The sequence below is a fragment of the Vipera berus genome, assembly GCF_964194415.1.
Source record: "Vipera berus genome assembly, chromosome: 2".
Classification (NCBI taxonomy): Eukaryota; Metazoa; Chordata; class Lepidosauria; order Squamata; family Viperidae; genus Vipera; species Vipera berus.
Window position 1 is genome coordinate 261,352,753 of NC_138203.1, and position 24,029 is coordinate 261,376,781.

Sequence of the window (24,029 nt, forward strand, 5' to 3'; positions counted from 1 at the left end):
TTGTTGGCTAATCCACAGGGCAACAGAGCTGAAATCCTTCTATCCCAAATGGCTGGGAAAATATTGAAATGATACAGCACTGGACTTATTTAATACTTTTTTAAAAAGGGGGGGAGAGGGAAGAAAAGGCACATAGGTCATGGAGAAAAAAAGCATTTTTTATAAAGGACAAATGCTTCTGCCAGGTTTCAAATGAGTATTCTACTATTTATAGGACAAATGTCATAGTCACTGATATGATTTAGAAGATATTAGAAATCCTGTTAATCATTGATGAGGGTTATTCCTGCCCCTGTGAAATAGTTAATGAACTGCAAGAATTAGCTCTGAGAAAGTGAAATGCACCCACCAAAACAGACAAGAGCAGTTGAGGCACATAAGAAGGAAAAGAATGCTTAAAAATGCCCAGAAATCACATTTACAATGGGAGGTGGGTGAGTGAAGAACAAAATCATCCATTCCAATAAAAGAGAGTATATGCAGACCAGGGTTGAACTACTAGGGAGTCCTTGGCACTCTCTCTGAGCTTGGTTGCTCACTGGCAGACATTCCATGACCCAACTAGTTATTATCATTGGTACCCAATTGATGACAATGATGATCTGCATTGAGGATGTTATCTAGATGGGCAAAGAAACACCCAAGTTCAGAGAGCACCAAAGATTCCAACATGATCCATTTCTACCCTTCGAAAATGGTCTGCTTTGGTGGTGGGCTAACAAAACAGTGCGGATAAGCTCCCAAAACATTTGTTGGCTGCAATTGGTGGAGACAAAGTGAAGCAAAAATGGATCTAATTTACAACTGCTTGCAAATCAAATAAGCAGTTTTATGGCAAGGGTCAAAATAAGTCAGCATTTTCTGAACAGATGCAAAATCAGAACCCTTTCTGTCCCCAGAGAAAACAGGCAATGCTCAGGGATCGTAAAACAATATAAAAAATATATCATTTTTATGATAATTAAGCTAACCTTGAGAAAATAGAATGACATCTGGCAAGCCCAATGAACTTTAGCCCTGTTAAAAGACTTCACAACCCTTTTCTATAGCTTAATCATAAATTCTATTTATAAAGGAAGAGGCTCCCCACAACGAGGGAACAGTTGGTGAAGATAACAGAATGTGCAGAGATGGTAAAATTGACTTGTTTGATGAGGGAAAAGACAACAATATATCTGCAAGTGACCAGAAAACCCTACCCCTACCCCTTTGTTGATGAAAATAGAAAATAAAACAAACTTCGGCAACTAAATTTCATTTTTGATGTGTGTCGTTGTGCCCACAGTAAAAAATGACAATAAAGATTATCTTATCTTATCTTATCTTTTAATGATTAGAAAGGATAGAAGTGGACAGAAGGAATCCACAATATAACTAGAGTGAGAGGATTAGATATTCAAACTTTCTGGAAAAAAGATTTTTCAATAAAATTTAATACCAAAATAAAGGAAGAACAGACAGACCAAGAGGCGCTACCTATAGATATAGGTTGTTGTTGTTAGTTGCAAAGTCGTGTCCAACCCATCGCGATGCCATGGACAACGTTCCTCCAGGCCTTCCTGTCCTCTACCATCTTCTGGAGTCCATTTAGGCTCACGCCTACTGCTTCAGTGACTCCAGCCAGCCACCTCATTCTCTGTCGTCCCATTCTTCTCTTGCCCTCAACCTTTCCCAGCATTAGGCTCTTCTCCAGTGAGTCCTTCCTTCTCATTAGGTGGCCAAAGTATTTGAGTTTCAACTTCAGGATCTGACTGACCATGACTTGATCTCCTCTAGGACTGACCGGTTTGATCGCCTTGCAGTCCAAGGGACTCGCAGGAGTCTTCTCCAGCACCATAGTTCAAAGGCTTCAATTCTTTGGCACTTAGCTTTTCTTATGGTCCAAATCAGTGCTTTTTTTGTAAAAGAAAAAGGTGCCAGAACTCACACATGTCATACAACCCACCTTGCCTACCCTACAAGGTTCCATTCAAAAAAGGTGCTGGAACTCCGTTCTGAGGGTTCTAGGACAAAAAAGCCCTGGTCCAAATAAATATAGGTAGTGAGAGAAAAATCTCTGGGCCATCTCCTACTGTGAGAGGGCAGACCAAAAAGGAAAGTCCAATCAGATATCACTTGTCTTTGTACTTAAAAAAAGGAACTTGTAGTTATTCAAGATCAATACATGGGAAGAAAGTCCGTATCATTCTGAGTCGGTTAAGACTGGAATAGCCCTAGTAAATAAAAATAAACGAGAAGAATTTGAATGAGATACAGTGCAGCAGGGTACAGAAAGAGCAATTACCCTAATTACTCTAAAAAGAGTAGTGAAAAGTATATCTCTAGATATAAATGATGTGCCTGATGTACACATATGTGGTGGAATTGTACACACTGTAGTAAGTACTATCACCAGTGTTATCACCATCTTGCATATATACCAGGAAACATATTTAAGATGGCTGTGTGCCGTTTTGATCATTGGCTAATTACAAATAGGTCAACTGACATTTAGTAGTTTCTTAAGTAGTCCCTGCAGTGCAAAAGTGAGTTTATGGTATAGAAAAAAAATGCTATGCTTTTGTTGTTTGCCACGCAACTTTTTTCTGAGTCGACTGACGCAAAATTCAACAGAAGAGAATTGCAGTGTTTTGCTGGTCTGACGTGGTGCACAGCATTTTTAGGAAGGGCAAAGGCAGAGGGGGAATGATGCAATAGAATGTGTGGGCCTACTTTGATATTTCCTATTTCTGAAATTGTATTTTTGTTAGTGAACTGTATGAAATCCATTTCAGGACTTACAACAAACTCTTAAAGTATTCCTCAGAGTTTTTCAAAATTCCCACTATCACAAGTTGGAGAGGCCTCTGAAATCACAGAAGGGGGCTAGAAAGGAGAATGCAGCGGGGGGGGGGAGGGATAATGATCCACTTAACCAACACATTTTGAAGAGGAAGAAATGTTTGTAACATGTGTCCATAGAATTTCCTACAAATTGCATGAATTGCTTTACAGTACTTGATTACTGAGTTACTTATGTGAAGAATACACAATTTATATTCAGATAACTGGAAGATTCAAATATTGTTAGAAAAAAGTGGCAACACTTTCAGGCTTGCATATCTGCCTTCTTTGGGGTACAATGTCACTGTTACTATTGATTCAAAAATCGGCACGATTTTTCAGTGAGAAGCAAAGCAGGAGAATTGTATGCCTATAACAAGCAATTCTTTTTATCAGTAATTTCAACATCCTGGAAAACCTACCCTTCTTTATCCTTGAAAGAGTTACATGGTTCCTCATACTTCGAATGCTCACTTCCTTTAAATTGTCTGTATCCATTTTGTAGATTTTGGCCATGTCCTAAGAACAAGCACAAAAGCCGTCTTTAGCCATTTTAGCAACAGGGCAAAAGGGAGAATGCATTGAATGCTGGGGGGAAAAAATTCTTATCATATACTTCAACCCATATTGAAAACCTGTTCCACTTTTGATAACCAATTAATTTTAGCCTTCAACAGTTTTGCTTCATTTTTCCATCATTCCAGAGACTGAACTAAGTCCACATACTTTATAAACATCTTTCATTAAAACTTGTGTTTCACTTCAAATCTTCAGGAACCACAGGACAACTCATCAAAATAGATAGCTTTGACATGTATTCTGGAGGTACGGTATGTGAATTTGTTAATCTGTTATGTATTAATAGTGCAACACTGAGGGTTAAAGGGAGTTGCAAGTACAAGAAAATTTCCATAAAGCAAAGAAATTGTTGAGATGGTTAGCTTATATTATGGTTAATATTAATTATACTTCTTGCATACAGAATCCTTCTCCAGATGCAGTTTCTAGAATTCTATACAGCGCAGCCAACATCTGGAAAGCACAAGCTGACCTATAACATTTGGTTGCTTTATTTGGCGGGGGTGGTTTACATTATTTGTTAAGAAACACTGTGATCTCCTTTGTTAGTTATATTTTCTATATCTCAGAAGTTCACAATAAGTATCTCACAAACTTTTTTTCTCGGTTTCTTCGTAAGATATTAAAAATTTGCTGGATTTTATGAAAGGAATTAACAAAGGCACCCTTGTGCTCCTTGCCTCTTACGATGACCCAGGAACAAAGTAAGTAAACTCTGGAATTATTTTCTTTCATTTTATTAGTCTTGTGGTGCAATTTGTTGACATAGAAATAACACATAAGGAGATCCACATTTAAAAGTTCCTGTTAGTGTTGTAAGCATTACAGGGTCCTCAGTATGATGCTGCTCTTTTCATCTCCTGCCAAAGTACACTAAGAGCAGTAACATCAGTTCTCAGCTGTTAACATCCTGCTTTAGATGCAGAGGAAACAAGACAGATGGTCCAGAACAGCTGTGGCCCTCAACCTTTTGGGCACCAGGGACCGGTTCCATGGAAAGAGGAAAGAGGGTTTTTCTGTGGCCCAGAAGGGGCGTGGTTTCACGTGCTGCCTGCATCCCATGGATGGGGCTTCACTTGTTTGTGTGGCCTGGTTTCTGGCATGCCACAGCCCTGCACCAGTCCACAAACTGGGAGTTGGGGACCCCTGGTCTAGAATTCCCTTGAGTATTTTATATATATATAGATATTTTATTGGTTTTTAACTGTAACAATCTCCAGTGCCTGGTGTACAGCATGTTGTCTTGGTTTATATTTTAACAAGCAAAAAAAAGGGCAGTAATAATTAAATAACAATCAATAATGATTAAATTTGATAATTCCATAATTAATATATTAATTAATGATATATTTCTTTGATCTTCCCTTCTCCCATTTGTATTTTCTTTCTTCAACTTTAGCCAAAATATAATTCTTAATATTTTCAATATATAAATAATTAGGTATAGGCATTTTTTATATTTATGCAAATAATAATAATCTCTCTATATAACATTTTTTTCAGCTTATATTATTCTCATAACCATCATCTCATTAGTTCAGCATACATCCTATTTTTATAATTTTAGTTCGCTTAAATTCCCTTATATTCAATCCAATTCTTATCAGTCATAATTTCTTCATATTAGTCATCTGTCTAAATTTTCCCATTTAGGTACATCATCCCAATATTTTATGTCATGCATTATAAAAATACTATACTTTTTATCTGACTTATAGTATCTAGATATAACATCCTTTTTAATCAGTTTATATTTTACTTATATATTAATAAAAGTTACATCAACCTACTATTTTAACATTTAATATGTTATAAAACATATATTACTTAAATCTCATTATCCTTCTTGTTATAAGTCCCCTTTATGTTCAAAATTCAAACAAATGTTTATTCACGTAATAGTCCATCTGGTAGGGTGAGTCAAATCACTTATATCTGTCTCTGATCTTCTTTTGCCAAGTAATTTTCCAAGTTGATGTAATCTGCTTACCTAACAGTTCCTGTATTTTTACAAATGTTGTTGGGCATGCAAAAGATGAAGTAAATAAGATAAATTCTTTCTGTCCCCCAAACTTTAATGGTTCTCCATTTTTCTTGTTGTATCAGAACCTTGTAGATTTTTTCCTGTTTGTGTCAAATTGTAATTCCTTTCGTTTATTATTTCATCAATTTGATCATACTCTTCTAGTTTGTAATCTGCTATCTGATTTGTTTGTTCCTTTATTGTTATTTCCTGGGTATTCTTTAATTGTAGATTTAGATTGGAAATATGCTTATTTAAACTCTCAAAGTTGTTTTGAATTTCATCATAGTTTGAGTCTATTGTCATTTGTATTTGTCCTAATATTGCATATATTTCCTCCAGGAAAGTATTTATCTTGCCTTGAAGTATTACTTCTGGAGACCCTTGATTTTCCAAGCTAAGTCCTTCAGGAGAAAATATTGAAAGTGGCATCCTGTCATTTTTTAATACGTATGTGACATCCATGTTGCCTCCCCACTTCAAATAAACTTTCATCAACGTTTTAATTCAAGAGTCAATTTATCAGTCAGTCAAATTTACAGATTCAGTATATTAAGCCACTTTAAATCCTTCCTGCAAATTCTCCTCTAAAAGATTAGCCAAAAAGCCAAGGTTCTTTTCCATAAACAGTTCTTAAACACTTTTTAATCTTATAGCTGACTCTTCCTTTGTTCCCAGCTGTCTTCAAGGTTATTTGCAATTCAAAGGAACAACTTTTTCTTTGTTACTGGGCATTCTGCCAATTTTTGAGTCCTTATTGTTAGTATTCTATTCTCTGATTCTCCACCAGACGTCAGCAGTTATTTCTTTTTTTTCAGTTTTTCTTTCAATCCAAAAGTTATTTTTGTTATATATTTTTATAATTCCATCAGAAATGTTTTAGGGTATAATCCTGACAGTTTTTTAGTTCCTAGATTTGTCCAGGCTGAAATATTTTAAATCAAATTTTAGTATATCTCTTTCTACCTTTTATATTAATTCGCCGCTTCCATCTGTAAGGGCTTAGAGTCCCCTCTGTTCACTTCTGGAGGTTGTCTTTTTTTGGGAATCTTTTCAAGGATTTAAATAGTAGATAGAAGAAAGAAGATCAGTACTCTCACCAATTCCAAGCACGCTGTTCACCGATGTTTAGGTTCATGCTCTGGGACTTTGGCTGCAAGCAGCTTGGGCTAGACACTGATCTCATGCTAGCCTTTCTCCTGTCGGGTTCGGAGGGCTTGCCCCAGATCAAACGAAGTGACTGCTGTCACTTCATGATCAATAGGGCACCCCTTCTTCACAGTCACCTCTCTGGGGCAACTTTGGACCCATCTAGGGTCCCCCAAGCAGGAAAAAACTAGCCATAGGGAGCGGAGGTCCACTCTCACGCGGCCATGCGCTGCAGGCGCAAAAACCAGAAGTCAAAATTCCCTTGAGTATTGAGTATGGGATAAAATGAGTGCAACTAAGATGAATACAGCCCCAAGGTTATATTATGAGAGAACGTATTCACTATGTTATTTTATTTGTTAATCACATTACTTTCAATTAACATGCAAGTTACGGAATGCATTTCATAAATTGCCCTTTTGAAGTAGGTGGAGATTGTGTACTTCCTAAGCCAGTAACACAGTTGATGAAAATCAAGAGAATTTATATTATTTGCCTGGCCTGTGGAGTAACAAGTTTGAATTTCCTGTTTTGATAAAGCAAAGAAGGGTTGCATTATACCACATGAAATATGATTCCAGTGTCTTAACAGGACATGAATATAACAACATAGCTCTTTTAAAATATAATGGATATCTCAGAAAATCTTAGTAAATGTTGGTTTATATTGTTGCTGGATATCTAACTCAGGAATAAGAACATTTACTCATTTATTTTGATCTTGTCCAGTTATTACAGTAGTGGGCAAAATTGTGGAAACCTTTTGGGAAAAGTGTACAGTAGAAATGCCACCTTTGGTTAAGTTTCCACCAATTTTTCTTCTAATTTCTTTATAACTGTAGCCTTGTTCACTTAATAATACTATTTTACATTGCTTTCTGGGCAACCAGTCAACTCTGCACCATTACTTTAATTTTATTACATTTTACAAGCTCACTAAATGAAAGAGCACAAAAAAAAACCAACCAACTTCATAGCAATCACATAACACACTGACAAATGTCATCCTCTCAGCTTCAATACATGACATCAATAACTAAGTCTGATTGGCTCATTGCCAAAACAAGATGACACCTAATTGGCTCTCTAAACACTCATGCTCATTGCCTACAATCAAATGAAAGAAAGCTACCTGATATCAACCTAAGCAAGTTGTGCTTCCTTTTTCTGGTTATTTGGCTATAACTTTTCATAGAATACAGTACAGGTAATTGAACAAACTTTGTTGCATTACATTCTTGATTAAATTATCTTTCCTTTGACTTATAATTTTAGCCATCAAACCTCAAAAAAACACTTTTCCCAAAAGGTTTCCACAATTTTGACCACTACTCTATGTTCTGAACTAATATTGGCAGTCTTATTACTCCGACTCTAGATCAATTGTTGTTTAAAAAGTGCTTTCATTCCCCTTAGCTATAGCCACAGTTCTGAAATTTATCAAGGTGGCATGTATTGTAGGTCGTGGCAGCATGGATTTGGCTAAAGGAATAATCAGAAAAGACTGGAAAGTGAAGTGAAATGTACACTTGTATGGCAGCATTGGGATTATTGATATGTGTTGCTTATCAGTATTTCCAATTTGTCTTTTTTTCAACAAAGGAGCAAAAAAAGACAAATTTCAAAAAATGCAGTCCATGTTTATGGAATTCTTCTGTTTATAATAGAATTTCCAGAGATGTTTTTCTTTGTTGCTCTGCTTATTATTTATATAATACAGTACTATATGGGTATCTTTACTTTATTTTGTTGTGTTTCAAAAGAAAAAGGAGCCGCTAACACAATCTGAAAATGCCGGGATTGATTTTTTTTAAAAAAAGAACCAAGTAAGCTGAAAAAAAAAACATTTGGCCCCTTAGGGTTAAGGCAGGGGTAGGCAACCTTGGCTCTTTTATGACTCATGGACCTCAACTCCCAGAATTCCTGAGCCAGCATGGCTCAGCTTGGAAACCTCTCCCTTTCCCCTCAGCATGGCTGGCTCAGGAATTCTGGGACTTGAAGTCCATGAGTCATAAAAGAGCCAAGGTTGCTTACCCCTGGGTTAGGGTTAAGATATTCAGATTCCAGATCATTCCACCATATCCACTGTCTGCACTGGGGCAGGATAAAGCTTTTTGTACCAATGAATTTTTTTGCCCAGTGCTAAATTTGGAGAGCATAATCCAGATCAGTATTTCAGCTATAATAAAGACTTAAATTCCTCTATATTTCCCCTAGCAGTAAAAAGAAACCAGACCACCAAAGAAAATGGTGGCTGGATACCCTCACCAGCCAGAACATGGAACAACTCAAAGAAGTAGTGCAAAATCAGATATAGAGAGACCTGGCCCATAAAATCACCAAGAATCAAACATGACTGAACGGATGACATTATCCTGATCATATTGCCCATTCCCTGACTCCCAGGAATCTATGCTTGCCTTTTATTTTAAAAAAAATAGTCATAAAAATTGTTGGAGAATAATACTCATAAAAATTGTTGACTCTGAGATGCAGCTCCAGGACATTGACTATTCATATGTTTTATTGTAACCAATAGGACTGTCAGAAATACCGATAGTAGACAAAGGTTTCCCTCCATGTTCCACTATTTATCCCTGTTTTGCTTTCCCCTGATTGACTAGAACAGTGTTTTTCAACCTTTTTTGGGCAAAGGCACACTTGTTTCATGAAAAAAATCACGAGGCACTCCACCATTAGAAAATGTTAAAAAATTTAACTCTGTGCCTATATTGACTATATATAAAGTAATTCTCTTGAATAGGAATCAAATAAACACAAAGAAAGTATTTTATAATTACTTTATTATGAAATAGTAAGTAAACAGAAATATGAAAAATTATAAAATACTTTATTCAGTGCGCAACCTGGGCCTGTTTGGCTGAACACAAAGCTGATATTCTGGCTGGAATCGAAGAAAGACACACACGTAGCTCTTCGTCAACAGCTCTCAGTCTCTCTCTGTATTTAGTTTTTATAGCAATCATGCTTGAAAAGCTCATCTCACACAGATATGTAGTGGAAAATGGGAGTCGCGATGTCTTCTTCTCTCCGCTGCTGCGCACACTATGCTCGGGCGGGAAGGAAGTCGGAAGATGATGTCCTACTGTGATAGGTGCAGGCTGGAGTCTGGACCAATCACAGCCCGGACATCAGAAAAGTGGAGGGTGTCCCCCTGAGGAGCGCCAATCGGCGCCCCTGCTGGCCGAGGGCAGAGTCAAAACCCCACCCCCCCATACCCAGGACACAGTCCGGCGCCCGCCTAGTGGGCAAAAATTTGACATTTTTTTAAAAAATCTTTCGAATTTTTCAATTTTTCCCACGGCACACCAGGCAACATCTCGCGGCACACTAGTGTGCCGCGGAACAGTGGTTGAAAAACACTGGACTAGAACACTTTCACATTCTTTCATTCAGCCTACTTACTATAGGGAAAGACTATCACTCTTCTCTTTTCAACCATGATGAAGAGAGAAGCTCAGAGGTGCAAGTTTTTTTACCAATAGCTTTCCTAGTTCTTTTGGAACTTAAGCATCCATCTGTAGTTCCTCTTAATAGGTTTAGTTCCCTACTCATGTACATATGGGCTTATATGATAAAAAATCCCAGCAAATTAACTGGAAGATTTTAATTAAGGCTATTTCGATGTATTCCCTCTATCACATTTACTCACTAAGTAAGGAGATTGTATCCTGTGAAATCTCTGAGCTGCTGCTTCCTTGTTTGTCTGGTTCCAATAGAGGAGAACCACTAGAAGTTTGGCATTCAGACAAATCAGACATCAATAGGCACATACTAATACACCATATTTACATATTTGGATAATTTAAAAAAAAACCTAAGAAGGATGGATACATTCTTTTCAGCAGCTAACACCTTGATATCAGGGATTAACAAGTCTCTTTTCAACATAAAGTAAAATAGGCAAAGAAAAGTAATAAGCATTATTTTTAAAGGTTCATGGGCAATTTATGTTACTATATAAAATTAATTGAGGATATGCTTTCATAAGTTGCAAGATATTGCAGCTCTAAAGTTTAGCTGCAGAAATATGAGAAGATATTGTGCAAAAATTCTACCTTATTCAAATGGACAGTAAAGCAATCTGGATTGCTAATGCTCTAATACTCTAGAGTACTGTTGTATGCATGTTGCAGTCCATGGTAGTAACTCCAGCAGGGTATATAGGAGTACATCAGCAACAAATGTCAGATAAGAAGGTGGAAGGAAGGAAGGAAGGAAGGAAGGAAGGAAGGAAGGAAGGAAGGAAGGAAGGAAGGAAGGAAGGAAGGAAGGAAGGAAGGAAGGAAGGAAGGATGGATCCTGATGGCTGAGATAATATCCCAGTCCAGCTTACACTTTTTCAGAAAAGGATGATTTGGGATATAATGAACTCAAAATCTGTTTGGGTTTTTGGTTTTTTCTCATGCCAACTTAAAAGCATTCAGAATCCCAATTCAAAACATCCTGTTTTGATAATTCCCTGCAAAACAGAAAGGATAACAGAGACAGATAAGCCTACAAAGGGAAAATTGAAGGTTTTCTTGTCCACCTGGTTAGATGGAGAGGGAATCTCCTAAAACCTTTGGCTCCAGGATCCACAGAGCTATTGCATGGATGAATGGTAATAGCTAAAAGAGAAAAAGGGAGCCAGGCTGTTCTCCAAAGCACCTGAAGGCAGGACAAGAAGCAACGGATGGAAACTAGTCAAGGAGAGAAGCAACCTAGAACTAAGGAGAAATTTCCTGACAGTTAGAACAATTAATCAGTGGAACAACCTGCCTCCAGAGGTGGTGAATGCTCCAACACTGGAGGTTTTTAAGAAGAGACTGGACAGCCATTTGTCTGAAATGGTATAGGGTTTCCTGCCTGAGCAAGGGGGTTGGACTAGATGATCTCCAAGGTCCTTTCCAACTTATTATTATTATTATTATTATTATTATTATTATTATTATTATTATTATTATTATTATTATTGTTGTTGTTGTTGTTGTTGTTATTGTTATTATCATAATAAAATATTTTATGCAACAGATTTGGTCGACCCAGAGTAAGGAGAGACTAACTGCAGTCTGAATGAGCTTTGTATAGATAGATTTTCTGCCATCTTCTGTCTTCTGAAAGGCTGACTTATGAAATGATGAATTGATCAATTTATTAATTCTGGGGCTGCTTTACTCCTCCCATTGCTTTGTTTGAACTTCAGACATATCTTCTGTGGAAAGTTCTTTCTTGATGTTCATTCAATGGCGTGTTAAAGGAAAAAAAACATGACCCACAAAATAATTTTCTGTCTCTCAGGCTAAACGATGAAGCCCGGAAGTTATTTACTGAGTTAGGAAGCAGCTACGCTTCCCAGATGGGTTTTCGAGACAACTGGATATTCCTTGGTGGGAGTGGACTCAAAGGCAAAAGTCCATTTGAACAGGTGTGTTGTGGTAACAGTAGCTGGGTACTATAATCCCAAGTGACGCATGCAGAGATGGTTTCTTATTTGGTTACATAAGGAAATGGCAGAATCAGAAAAATTCTAAATCCCCCACTTGGCAAAAAGGGAATCCTCTGCTAATGTCAGCTTGTGAAACTGGGCTAATCGGGTCAATTCCCGTGACAGCCCTAAGATTTAGGCAAGGGTAGGAAACAGGAGTTGCTGAACTATCTTGGGAAGTGCTTTCATGTGGTTAGTAGAATCTATCCAAGCTTCTCTCTACTTCAATTTATACCTAGTACAATCAAGGTGAGCTGTTTCAAGTTCCTTTCTTATGCTTTCTACTTTCCTAGGGACTCAGGTATTTTTTTTATATAACTCTTTTACTTTTTATTCTTCTGCTTCTCCGAATCCAACCCACATTCCTTCACCCCTCTGGAATTAAGATTTTGAGCAGTATTGCCCTGTGGCTGGTTTGCCTGCTTTTCTATTAGAAGCTAACATTTCTGTATCGCTCTTCCTCTATCTCTCTCTTTATCTCTGCAGGTAATCTTCGACTTATGATCATTCAGTTAACAATGGTTGGAATTAATAATGGCCTCAGAAAGGATACTTTGCATCCTGCAAAACACTTGAGCATCACAAAATGCCACACCACCACCACCTCGCAGTCACGTGATTGTACTCTGGGATCTTAGCAACCTGTTGCTCTTACAACTTATAAGTTGCCAAGTGCCCCATGATCATGTGATCACCATTTGCAATCTTCTCTGCCAACTGCCCCAGAATTGAGAAACCTGCGGGGAAAGTTGCAGGCTGCTGTCATCTCTGGAGGCTGGCTGAAAGAGCCGCCTACTAAAGTATTTCAAATCCTACCAAAGGATTCCAGAACTCCGAGGAGGCCCAGGGCTGAAATCCTTCAGCAGATAACTCTTTCAATCAGCCCCCAGAGAGGGAAGCAGCCACTGAGTGGAGAAGTAGTACAGAAAAGTAAGGAGGGCAAGGTGACTCAAGGGATCAAGGAGGCCTTGGGAGGCTCAGCACAGGCCGTGTGTGAGTGTCTCTCTGCTCAGAGGCACAAATCCTACTTCATACAATGTAAAATCTAACAAAGTAAGAAGTATTTAAATGTTTGGCTTATTTCTTTCTTTATAGGACTTTGCTGTCCTATATGTTTCCCATGTTACTCTGGAGATAAAATAAAAGGGGGGGAAAAACAAATTTCCATTAAAACAGAATTTAATACTGGCAGAAAGAAAGGCCCCTGTAAAGATTTTCCAGAGTAAACAGAATTTTGCTTTTTTTTTAAAGAATATCAGAAAATAATACCCCCAATGAAGAGAATGCACATCATGGAGACTGTAATGTATTGACCATTTCTGTGTAAAATCACTTGCTTAATGTCTGATCACTTGTTTAATTGCTGACTTACGTCTTCTGTGTTATGTAACAGCTGCTGTTACTGAGCCAGACTTGCTGTCTCCAGGCTGATAATTAGGTTTGGGGCAGGAAACTGCTACTTTAAACATATTGGTCACCGCCTATAGGCCAACCATATAAATAGCTGCGCAGCAGCGATAAGCTTGCTTGGCTTGGTTGAGCAGTGGGCTAATGCCTCCTTAAGTAACACCAGCTGCCTGCAATTAGTGCAGGTTCGAGTCCCACCAGGCTCAAGGTTGACTCAGCCTTCCATCCTTCCGAGGTAGGTAAAATGAGGACCCAGATTGATTTATTTTATTTTATTTTATTTAGATTTATATACCGCCCTTTCCCGAAGGACTCATTGTTGGGGGCAATTAAGCTGACTTTCTAATAATGCCGCTTGGGATGTGTGTGAAAGCCCTAATAAGCAGGCATATACATAGAATGAAGGTTACTGCTAAGTTTGTAAAGCCGCCCTGAGTCTTCGGAGAAGGGCGGGATATAAATGGAATTAAAATAAAAAAAATAAAAATGTTCTGAGTTAATAAACTTGCTTGCTGTTTCAACACTTTGTCTCGCTTAATGCCTCAAGAACTGAAAATATAACAGAGACATTTGCAAACAAAGCAGTAGATTGCTTGGAAACACCCACAAAATTTACATGGAATTTAGTGGGAATAGATGTGTTTCTCAGGCTACTGCCAGCTTCCTTTTTGCAATTTTGTATTTAAATGTGAAGTATTTAAACCTTATCTTAAAAGTTAGAAATGAATGATAGTTCATGATCCTTCCCCTCTTCTCCCATTTTTTGACACACATATAAAAAATGACCAGGCTAGTATCTTCAATAATCTTCAATAACGTAGATACAGTATTGCACTTATGGTCATAAATAATGGCAGTGGTTAAGCAGCCACACCTCATGACAGTGCCCAATTTTACAACCTTTTTGGGGTGATCATTAAGCAAATGCTGAGGTAGTTAAGCAAACCCATTGTATCCAATGGACCTTTTGTTGATTTCTGGCAAAAAAAAAATCTTGTAACTCGCAGACATAAGATTGTGAGATGCTGCAAAGAGTAGTAATTTTTTTTTAATTTTAATTCCATTTATATCCCGCCCTTCTCCGAAGACTCAGGGCGGCTTACAAGCTTAGCAGTAGCCTTCATTCTATGTATATGCCTGCTTATTAGGGCTTTCACACACACCCCAAGCGGCATTATTACAAAGTCAGCTTAATTGCCCCCAACAATCTGGGTCCTCATTTTACCTACCTCGGAAGGATGGAAGGCTGAGTCAACCTTGAGCCTGGTGGGATGCGAACCTGCACTAATTGCAGGCAGCTGGTGTTACTTAAGGAGGCATTAGCCCACTGCTCCACCAAGGCTCTTAGACCAATTTCCATGAGCCCAAAATGCAATCATATCACCGCAGGGGGGCAGCTGTCAGAACTTGATCATAAGTAGCTCTGGGGAGATTGGTCATAATTTTGAACAGTTGCTAAACTATCAGTCATAAGTCGAGGATAGGAGGAAACCTAGGCTGGAAATGACTATATGGACTCCGTCCACTGCTCAGAAAAGACCAGATGCTAATAAATTAAAGCATGTAGAACCTTGCTATAAGTCACCATTTGATGGTGACTTTAACATCTAAAAAGAAGATACCTGAATAAACATATCTGTATGTTTATTATATAGCCTCAACTGTGGCATGAGGCTATATCACACAAATGCAATTTCTACATCTCCAAATAAAAATCAGTCCTGTAATACTTAGGAAGAAATATCTACTAGCTATTGAGCTGAAGAGGTTAATGCTTTGATTTTGTGGAATCCATATTCCTATCGGTTGAAAAATATAACTGTCCAAAGCAAATGCCTAATTTTTCCTCTCTTTTTTTCCTTTTACAGTATTTGAAAAATGATAAGGACAAAAACAAGTATGATGGCTGGCCTGAAGTTCTGGAAATGGAGGGCTGCGTCCCTAAGAGGATAGAGTAGCATAAAACCAAATTTGGCACAAGAATGAACTGTGGTCTTATCAAACAGATTTTTTTTTATTTTGCCTAACAATCTGGGATAGTGAATTTGAAATGACTCATCCTTCAATCCCTGAGATTTTGAACTCAGAGCTGACATCAACCTGCTGGTCTCAAATGAGGTTAACAAAAAAGGTCAGTTTTTCTACGTGTGGGTCCCTAGCCTTTTCACTGCTACTCTGACATATAAGTAACGATTTCTGAAGAACTACAGGCATATACTTCCAGTAGAACTAATGCTTTCAGAATTGCTATATGATCATTCCAGACTTCACAGATACAGGAGCAAAACCTTCAAAAAGAGCTTTTGGAGGTGAAGCAAAGACTGGCAGGATCAGGAATTTGGGAGTGGATGTTGAGGTTGGACAAAGCACAGTTTTTGGACTTATCTTTGGTTTGTTTTATATGGTTTTCATTCTATTTTAATGTTCCATTGCAATTTTGTTGTATTTTTGTGCTTCAAAATGGCATGAAACCTAGCCGCCAAATTTGAGTACACCAAAACAATCAGGATCATAACGAAACTAAGATTTGCTATTTGTGTAAATGCTCTGAAACTGACTTGGATAAACATGTGCTGATGAAGACTGTTGCTGAATTAAATTGCAAACTAGTGGTATGATACAAATGGCACAAATTACATCATTCATATTCAATTATGACAATTGCCATGATGGCATAATTAAGAAAATAATGATGTCTTTATATGAATGAGTACATAGATACAAAACATGTCAGTTATATAATTTGTGTAATGATATCATGATATGTGTGTGTGTGTTTGTGTATATAAATACAGTGCCTAAATTTGGTCTATTACATGCAAAACCTGTTGAATCAAGGCTTAGTAAATTAGAGTTTCACTGCATTTTAAAAATGGAGAACCCCCAAATCTTCCTAGTACCCATCTGTTACAACACACATCCCATTTCTTCTAACTGTCAAGCATTCCAAAAATACATTATGTACCCTGGTGTGATTTCTTTTGGAAGACATTCAATGGCAGTTTATTGTCAGGCATGAAAGACCAGGTTCACACTTGAAAGTTCAATCTATTTATTGCTAAAAGCTTATGCACAGGAAACTTCTCAATGAACTGTTAGCACTTGGTTAGAGTTAGATAAGGGTCAATGGCAATCAAGCAGGGTAGGACTTACTTCATTTATGGCTACATAGTGATTCTAAGTTGATCCCTCTTTTCACCTCTCCCCCAGGCTCTATCAGTCCTTCTGCCACTTATTGGCACTTTGAAATGTTTGTGGTTGTGTATAAAATATATAGATTGAACCCAATAAAGATAGTCATTTTTCATGCTTCAGATAGTCACTCCACTTCTGCTTCCACATCAATTCTCCAAAGTGCTATTGCTCCTGATAGATAGAATCTAAAATCTCATTCTTCAAGCCATTCTCGCTCAGAGAACTGTTTTGTCTCCTCATTTTAGGTAGGGAGGGGATAGAAAACATGCTAATACATTTCTTTTCTTGGTTCTCATGGAGATACCTGGCTGAATTTGCCTAACAAAATAGTTGCTCCCAGCAGTCTTGTCCAACCAGTTTGACTTCCACAAATCTCATCTACTCTGGCTCTAGTTTGTTAGTCATAAAATATTAATCTTGGAAGAGATATGAAAGGCCTCCTGTCATTTTCTATATTTATTTTATCAGATTTACAGAGCTGCCCAAATCAATCAACTTTGATTGGTTTACTCAAGCAGTTAAACAAAATCTGATAGATGGCAAGACCTAACAAAACAAATAAAAGCTCACAAAGTTAATACAAGACAACTATAGAACATAGAACATACAATGATAGAGTTGGAAGGGACCTTGAAGGTCTTCTAGTCCAATCCTCTGTTCAAGCAAGAGATCCTATACCAGGGGTAGGCAACCTTGGCTCTTTTATGACTCGTGGACTTTGAATTCTGGGAGTTGAAGTCCACAAGTCATAAAAGAGCCGAGGTTGCCTACCGCTGTCCTATACCATTCCAGACAAGTGGCTATCCAGTCTCTTTTTGAAAGCCTCCAGTGATGGAGCACCCACAACTTCTGAAGGCAAACCATTCCATTGGTTAATTGCTCTCACCATTAGGAAATTTCTCTTAGTTCTAGGGTGCTTCTCCCCTTGGTTAATTTCCACCCATTGTTTCTCATCTTGCTTTTTGGTGCTTTGGGAAATAGTTTGACCCCCTCGTCTTTGTAGGAGCCTGCCAAAGAAAACCATGTCTCATCCCAAGGACTGGGAAAAGGGCCAGGACTTCAAGGAAGGCAGGGCCAAAGTAACACACAACCCTGAGTATAAAATTATGAAGATAATATTGACGAAGTAATACAAGAACCACTAAATAAGTTAAATAAGCAGGACTGCTGTCATGATTTTCCAGATATCCACTGACTGAAGCCTGAAATAGCTCACTTGTCACTCCATCCTGTAGCTTTGTTTTGTATTTTGGGGGTAAAATATAATACATTTTCTTTGCAACAGGAACTTCGGACAAAGCTGCTGCCCTGGCTTACCTCACCCCTCCCAACTTACTGCTTCAAAGGCAAATATTTCTGTAAACTCTTCTAATTTCTCCAAGGATAAAGCAACAAGTTACAATTTCACCTTGTAACCAGCAGGTGGAAATCTTTCCTTAGGAAGAAATAACAAGAAAGGAAATGTTTGAACTTCCTATTCATAGGTTGATTTCTTTAAATCAAGGAACTCTTTTCCAGATGACAAAACCTGAAGGGACACACAAGTTCTAGCCCAACTAAAGTACGTTGATGCCCCAATCATTTAAATATGCAATATTGCAATCCAATGCTTTTTGTATTAAAATCAGTGCATTTCATTTACATTTCTATTTATAGCAGGGGTGTCAAACTCAATTTCATTGAGGGCCACATCAGCATTGTGGTTGCCCTCAGGGGGACGGGTGGGTATGGCCAGGGTGGGTGTGGCCTACTGGGTGGGTGCAACTGGAGTGCATATGGCCTACTGGGTGGGCATGGCCAGCTCTACATCATTGGCATCAAGGGTGCCTATGGGGGCCTGGGCAGGAGTGGGACAGATCTGGGGGTCTCTGGCAGAAGGAGGGTCTCTGGGCCAGGGCCAAGGCAGCAGGGACCGTTCCCTCACTGTTTCCAGGATGGCTTCGGGGGCCACATGAAACCTCTTTGCAGGCCGGATCTGGGCCCCGGGCCTTGTGTTTGACATGTCTGATTTATAGCATAGTTAGATGTTGCTTTTTAGTCCCATGTGTGGCAAATAGAATATCACCAAGTTGATTTGTCCCATGTTTGACATGACTCACCATTATCCCTTTCGCCTGAAATCTTCCTCTTCTATAATATCCATCTTTCAGATCATTAACACACTCCCCCAATTCTTCTGTTAGGATATTTCAAAGCCGTGATGGCGCAGTGGTTAGAATGCAGTATTGCAGGCTAAATCTGCAAGCTGCCAGCAGTTCAGTCCTAACCTGTTCAAGTTTGACTCAGCCTTCCATCCTTCTGAGGTTGATAAAATGAGGACCCAGATTGTTGGGGGCAATATGCTGACTCTGTTAACCGCTTAGAGAGGGCTGTAAAGCACTATGTAGCAGTAAAAATTTAAGTGCTATTGCTATCATTATTGCTATTTCTCTTGAATTAAGTCCACAGCCTTTCTTCCTAACATATATTTTTCATATTTAGAAAATTTTCCAATGTTCAGTTCAGGATGTATTTTATCACCATCACCATTTTCTCCCCCATAAACACCCAATTCTGCTTCATTTTCAATAATATGGAAGGAAAGGGGAAGAATCAGAGCTTTAGAAAGCAAGAATCTATCAGAATGGTATATTCCTTAAATTTTGCAAAGAAGATGTTACATTAAGCCATGTCCCCATGTATGAGCCTTTACACAAATTCATGGGGTCATGGCTTAAGGTGTACCATTCTGACGCGTGATACAACTTCAAGGTTACATGAATCATCCTTTTAGAGGAGAGGGAAATTTCCGTATTTTAATATAGTGTATATACTATATAGGGTTTTTTGTTATACCAATCCTGAAGAGGCAATCTGACAATTCCCAGTAAGGATGAAATTTGTCACATACTACTTTCTAGCAGCCAGTAAATGGAAAGGGCAGAGGAAATAGCCTTGAAGAACAGGAAGAAGAGCCCCTACCAAGCCAATGATTAGATAAGAGGGATTTGAGCCATGGCCAAGGAAGCATCTTGAGAAAACATCACATAAAAGGCTCTCCCTATTTCACATGAAGAGAAGGAGGGGAGAAATACATTCAGAATTTTAAGAGTCTTCCTATAGCTAAGTTAAAATAAAAGTAATGCTGATCTAAAGAATATAGCATTGGGTTCTTAGTCTGGTCTAGCTTTTAGGGTTGACAATACAATAGGAAAACAAGAATATCAGTAGAGGTTAATAGTTCCTGGGAACCAAGAAAGGGGGAAACCTAGATCTAGGCACAGATGAACCAACGAGGCACTTAACTTGCCCAACTGATCCTCTAGATCCCATCTATTGAAGACACAAATCATTTGCATCTACTCTAAGGCTCGGAGCAATTGATTCAAAGCCCTCCAGCCCCACCTGCCCCAAGTCTTCTATAAAGATGCAAAGAAGACATCAGATGTGGTTGCTTGATACCACAGTAAGTGAGTCTTTGTGGATGTTTTCCTTGCTGCCTGTCAAATCATCTGCACTTTTTTCAATATCATTTGGAAATGTAGTATTTGTTAAATGTAAACCATGAACCCGGGCAGAAAAGAGCAAAACATCAACCATGTGTATCTAGATTGTTCCATAGGAAGGAGGAAAATTATATAATGGGCTTTATTGACCTTTCTGGGGCCTTTCTGATCTGATCTTTCTTCAACTTCATATCATTTAGCGTTTGCCTATGGGCTAGTAGTACAAAAACAGGCACTTTTCTTCCTTCCTCAATACTCTTTTGCTCCAATATGGATTAGAATTGCCTTCAGATCTATTGCTATCCAAATGGTTTGGAGTTGCAAGTCCAGATCTCCTCACCAGAATAGTAGAGGGAGTTTAGGACTCTGTGGTACACCTGTCTCTTGACAGTCCCAATCTACATCATGATAATCCTGGGGTTCTGGTAATCATCCTTCTCCAGTTGAGTGTTTCTGGCTGGCTTTCCACAGGATTTGGAAGGCAACTGCAGCAAAATATACACTGGATATTAAAAGAGGCAGGATAGAATATTTCCTCTAAAGGAGAACACAAACATCTTAACAAAGGCAGAAAGCAGCCCCAGTCTTCCTGCTATAGGAAAACAGCCTCAAGCAGAATATTGAAGAGGCTAGTCTTTAGGAATGGATATTTTGCATCCATTCAGAAAGCTGGGGCACACTATTCAGAAAGAAAGAGCAGCCACAAAGCCTAAATAAGCCACACAACAGGCAAAGAGCCCAAACTTACAAGATTAGCTCAGACAAACAAAACACCTAGGATTTGCATTTCCTCTTTTGCCTGAAGAGCCAGCCATGACCCACTACATGAACCCATAGGAATCTGGCAACAGCCATTAAAATATTAAAGGACATATTCTTACACAGGAACAGGCATCTCAATCACAAAGCCCAAAAAAAATGTATAAAAATCCATCCATTCTCAACCCCATTTTGTCAGCCACCCCAGAAACATGCTGCTGTCACTAGCTTCTGGCTACCAAATAAACAGAGAGCTTCTTTCCTGCAGCCTGCCTTCATTTTATTTCAGCGTCTTTCTCTCAGACCTGATTTTTCTTCCAGCAGAGCCAATGAAGTCAAGGCCTTTTCTTAGAACAGTATTTCAAATAGTCTCCAGGTAAAGTCACTTCTAGCCAAATGGTTGTCTTCTAAAAGGAGTATAAAGCTAACATTAAGCTATTTTCTCATCTTAAGTATTATTTCATGTTCTAAAGACAGCTATAGAACTGGCATTGCATTCTTTGGCAAATCTAGTCTTTCCAAAATTCTTGTTCCTGCATCGGGTCCACCCAGAAATCCAATATTTTGAAAGTATATCCAGTGCCTTGGATTCTGCAAAGTGTAGGAGATTTGCATAAAATAACAAATGTGACCTTGTGATGTCTCACTACTCTGTGGTGACCAATTGCCCATTGGTGGTGAATGACAGTTTTGGGAAAGTGGAGGCTTAAGACCAGATTGCTACTATTGGTACCAAGCACTGCCTATAAACATCTTCTTCTGTCAAATCTATCAATTTGCAATTTGTGAGATAGATAGGATTAATGCTAGGGACGGACAATAATGAATTAATCAAATGACTTGGGGATTGAAAGAGCCCTCTTTTCTTCCCTCCTTAATTTGAGCTCTGGCTGCAATAATGGCTGTGGTTAAAATCTGGCTTACTGAACATGCTTTTATCCTGGCACTGATGATGTTACTTAGTTTGGGCAATGAAATGGCCTCAAGAAAACAATCAACCTCAGAGAGCATCAAGGACTCCTTATTTCAACCCTGAGCTACAAATATTCTTCTTTGTGTTTTTATCCATTGCACCACGAACGTCATTATCACATATCCCAGGCTGGTAGATGAAATTTTAGAGACTGGAATCAATAAGAGGAAAGAGTTTGTATCGAGCCATGTGCAGCAGACCCTTGGCCTGACCCTCCTCGGGGCCATTTGGTCCACTGTGATGTTTTGCTACATTTCTGTTGGGCATTGCCATCCTTTGGGCCCCTCTTTGAAAAAGGCCAGGGCAGAATATGAGGTCAGCTGGAGTCTGAAAGTCAGGCAGGAGCTTACAGGATGCTGAGACAGCCACAGCCCATCCAGATTCCCTCCTCCCCTTTCTTCTTAAAGCAGCGCTTGGGGCTTTGATTTCCTTGTTGTTGTTTTTCCCAAGGCTGCACTGAAGTGAGGAGCAAATTGGGGGCAGAGGGAGGGGAGAGGAGGGAAGGATGGCACAAATCCTTGATCAGGGAAAAAGGCTCCCGCTGCTGTGGCCCAGCTGTGTGGCACAGGTTGGATTCCTCCTCCTCTGATCAGCTCCCAGTGACATCTTGTTGTGTCAAGTCTGATTAATCTAATCTTCCAGAGGCTTACACACACACACACACACACACACACACACACACACACACAAAGGAGCTGTGTTAAGGAGATGGCCATCCTCAGCATGAAAGCTGCCTTTGTATGTAGCCCCGGGCAGCATGCAAGCCAGTTGTTAGGTATATTCAAAAAATGAATTCTTTACATGCCAAGGTCAGCGATCAAGGGAAAACTGCTTTGCTCGTCCCCTTGAACCTCTTGCTGCTGTTTTCTGACCCTTCTTACGCGATGAGTAAATGGGAGTGCAAGGAGCTGCATAACATCACTCTATGCAAGACCGAAGACCGGAGGCATCTCTCTGCAAAAAGTGCCCTGGACTTTTTGAACCTGGCAGAATAAGACAGCTCCATATAGGGCTGGTGTTCTGGCTTTCTCGCTCATCCACATGCAACAAAGCCCTGGAGGGAAATTCAAAGTGTTGCAGGGGAAGAAGTGAACTACTAAAATTATGGGTGCAGCTCAAGGGAAAAAGGTAATGATTTTCTATTTTGCATTTGGCGTTGGGTAAGAAGACACTGCGTAGTAGCCAGCAGGGGGATTTGGTTGGATTCATCAACTGAAATGGGTCAACTAGTGATAGAGTGAATCTTTCTATTTAATCAAAGAGGGAAAAGCAGATCTGGTGGGCTGGAAACAAGTTTCATAAAAGCAATGAGAGGAGACAATATAAATTACTGGAGTATTGGACATAATTGGGGATCTACTTTGAAAAGCTCCTTAGAGATGTTCTTAATGAATGCCTGCTAAGAAAATTACTTTGCTCCCAATAGGACACCTAACTAACACAGTAGTATGTGCTTTAATGAACTGGAACCCTGTAAGATTTTTATCTTGTTCTCTATAGCTAATTATGTTAGAACATGGAAAACTCTGGGGAAGGGAATATTCTCTACTAAACTTAAGCTTCTCTAACATGTTGTTGTTAGCTGCGAAGTCATGTCCAACCCATCGCGACCCCATGGACAATGTTCCTCCAGGCCTTCCTGTCCTCTACCATCTTCTGGAGTCCATTTAAGCTCACGCCTACTGCCTCAGTGACTCCATCCAGCCACCTCATTCTCTGTCGTCCCCTTCTTCTATTCCCCTCAAGCTTTCCCAGCATTAGGCTCTTCTCCAGGGAGTCCTTCCTTCTCATTAGGTGGCCAAAGTATTTGAGTTTCAAATTCAGGATCTGACCTTCTAAAGAGCAGTCAGGGTTGATCTCCTCTAGGACTGACCGGTTTGAATGCCTTGCAGTCCAAGGGACTTGCAGGAGTCTTCTCCAGCACCATAGTTCAAAGGCCTCAATTCTTTGGAGCTCAGCCTTTCTTATGGTCCAACTTTCACTGCCATACATTGCAACTGGGAAGACCATAGCCTTGACTATACACACTTTTGTTGACAGGGTGATGTCTCTGCTTTTTAGTGTGCTGTCTAGATTTGCCATGGTTTTCCTCCCCAGGAGCAAGCATCTTGTAATTTCTTGGCTACAGTCCCCATCTGCAGTGATCTT

The 24,029-nt window shown here is 39.1% G+C and overlaps 1 protein-coding gene across 2 annotated transcripts in view; it reads left to right on the forward strand.

Moving 5' to 3' along the window:
• Positions 1–16,770, forward strand: part of FAM3D (FAM3 metabolism regulating signaling molecule D) — a 37,890-nt gene extending 21,120 nt beyond the window's left edge. For both annotated transcript variants that reach the window (XM_081316781.1, XM_081316782.1), the window contains 4 exons: positions 3,598–3,648; positions 4,022–4,106; positions 11,876–12,002; positions 15,338–16,770. In XM_081316781.1, the coding sequence (XP_081172907.1) occupies positions 3,598–3,648; positions 4,022–4,106; positions 11,876–12,002; positions 15,338–15,427 (353 nt within the window). In that variant the 3' untranslated portion in view covers positions 15,428–16,770. The remainder of the gene's footprint in view (positions 1–3,597; positions 3,649–4,021; positions 4,107–11,875; positions 12,003–15,337) is intronic.
• The last annotated feature ends 7,259 nt before the right edge of the window (positions 16,771–24,029 follow it).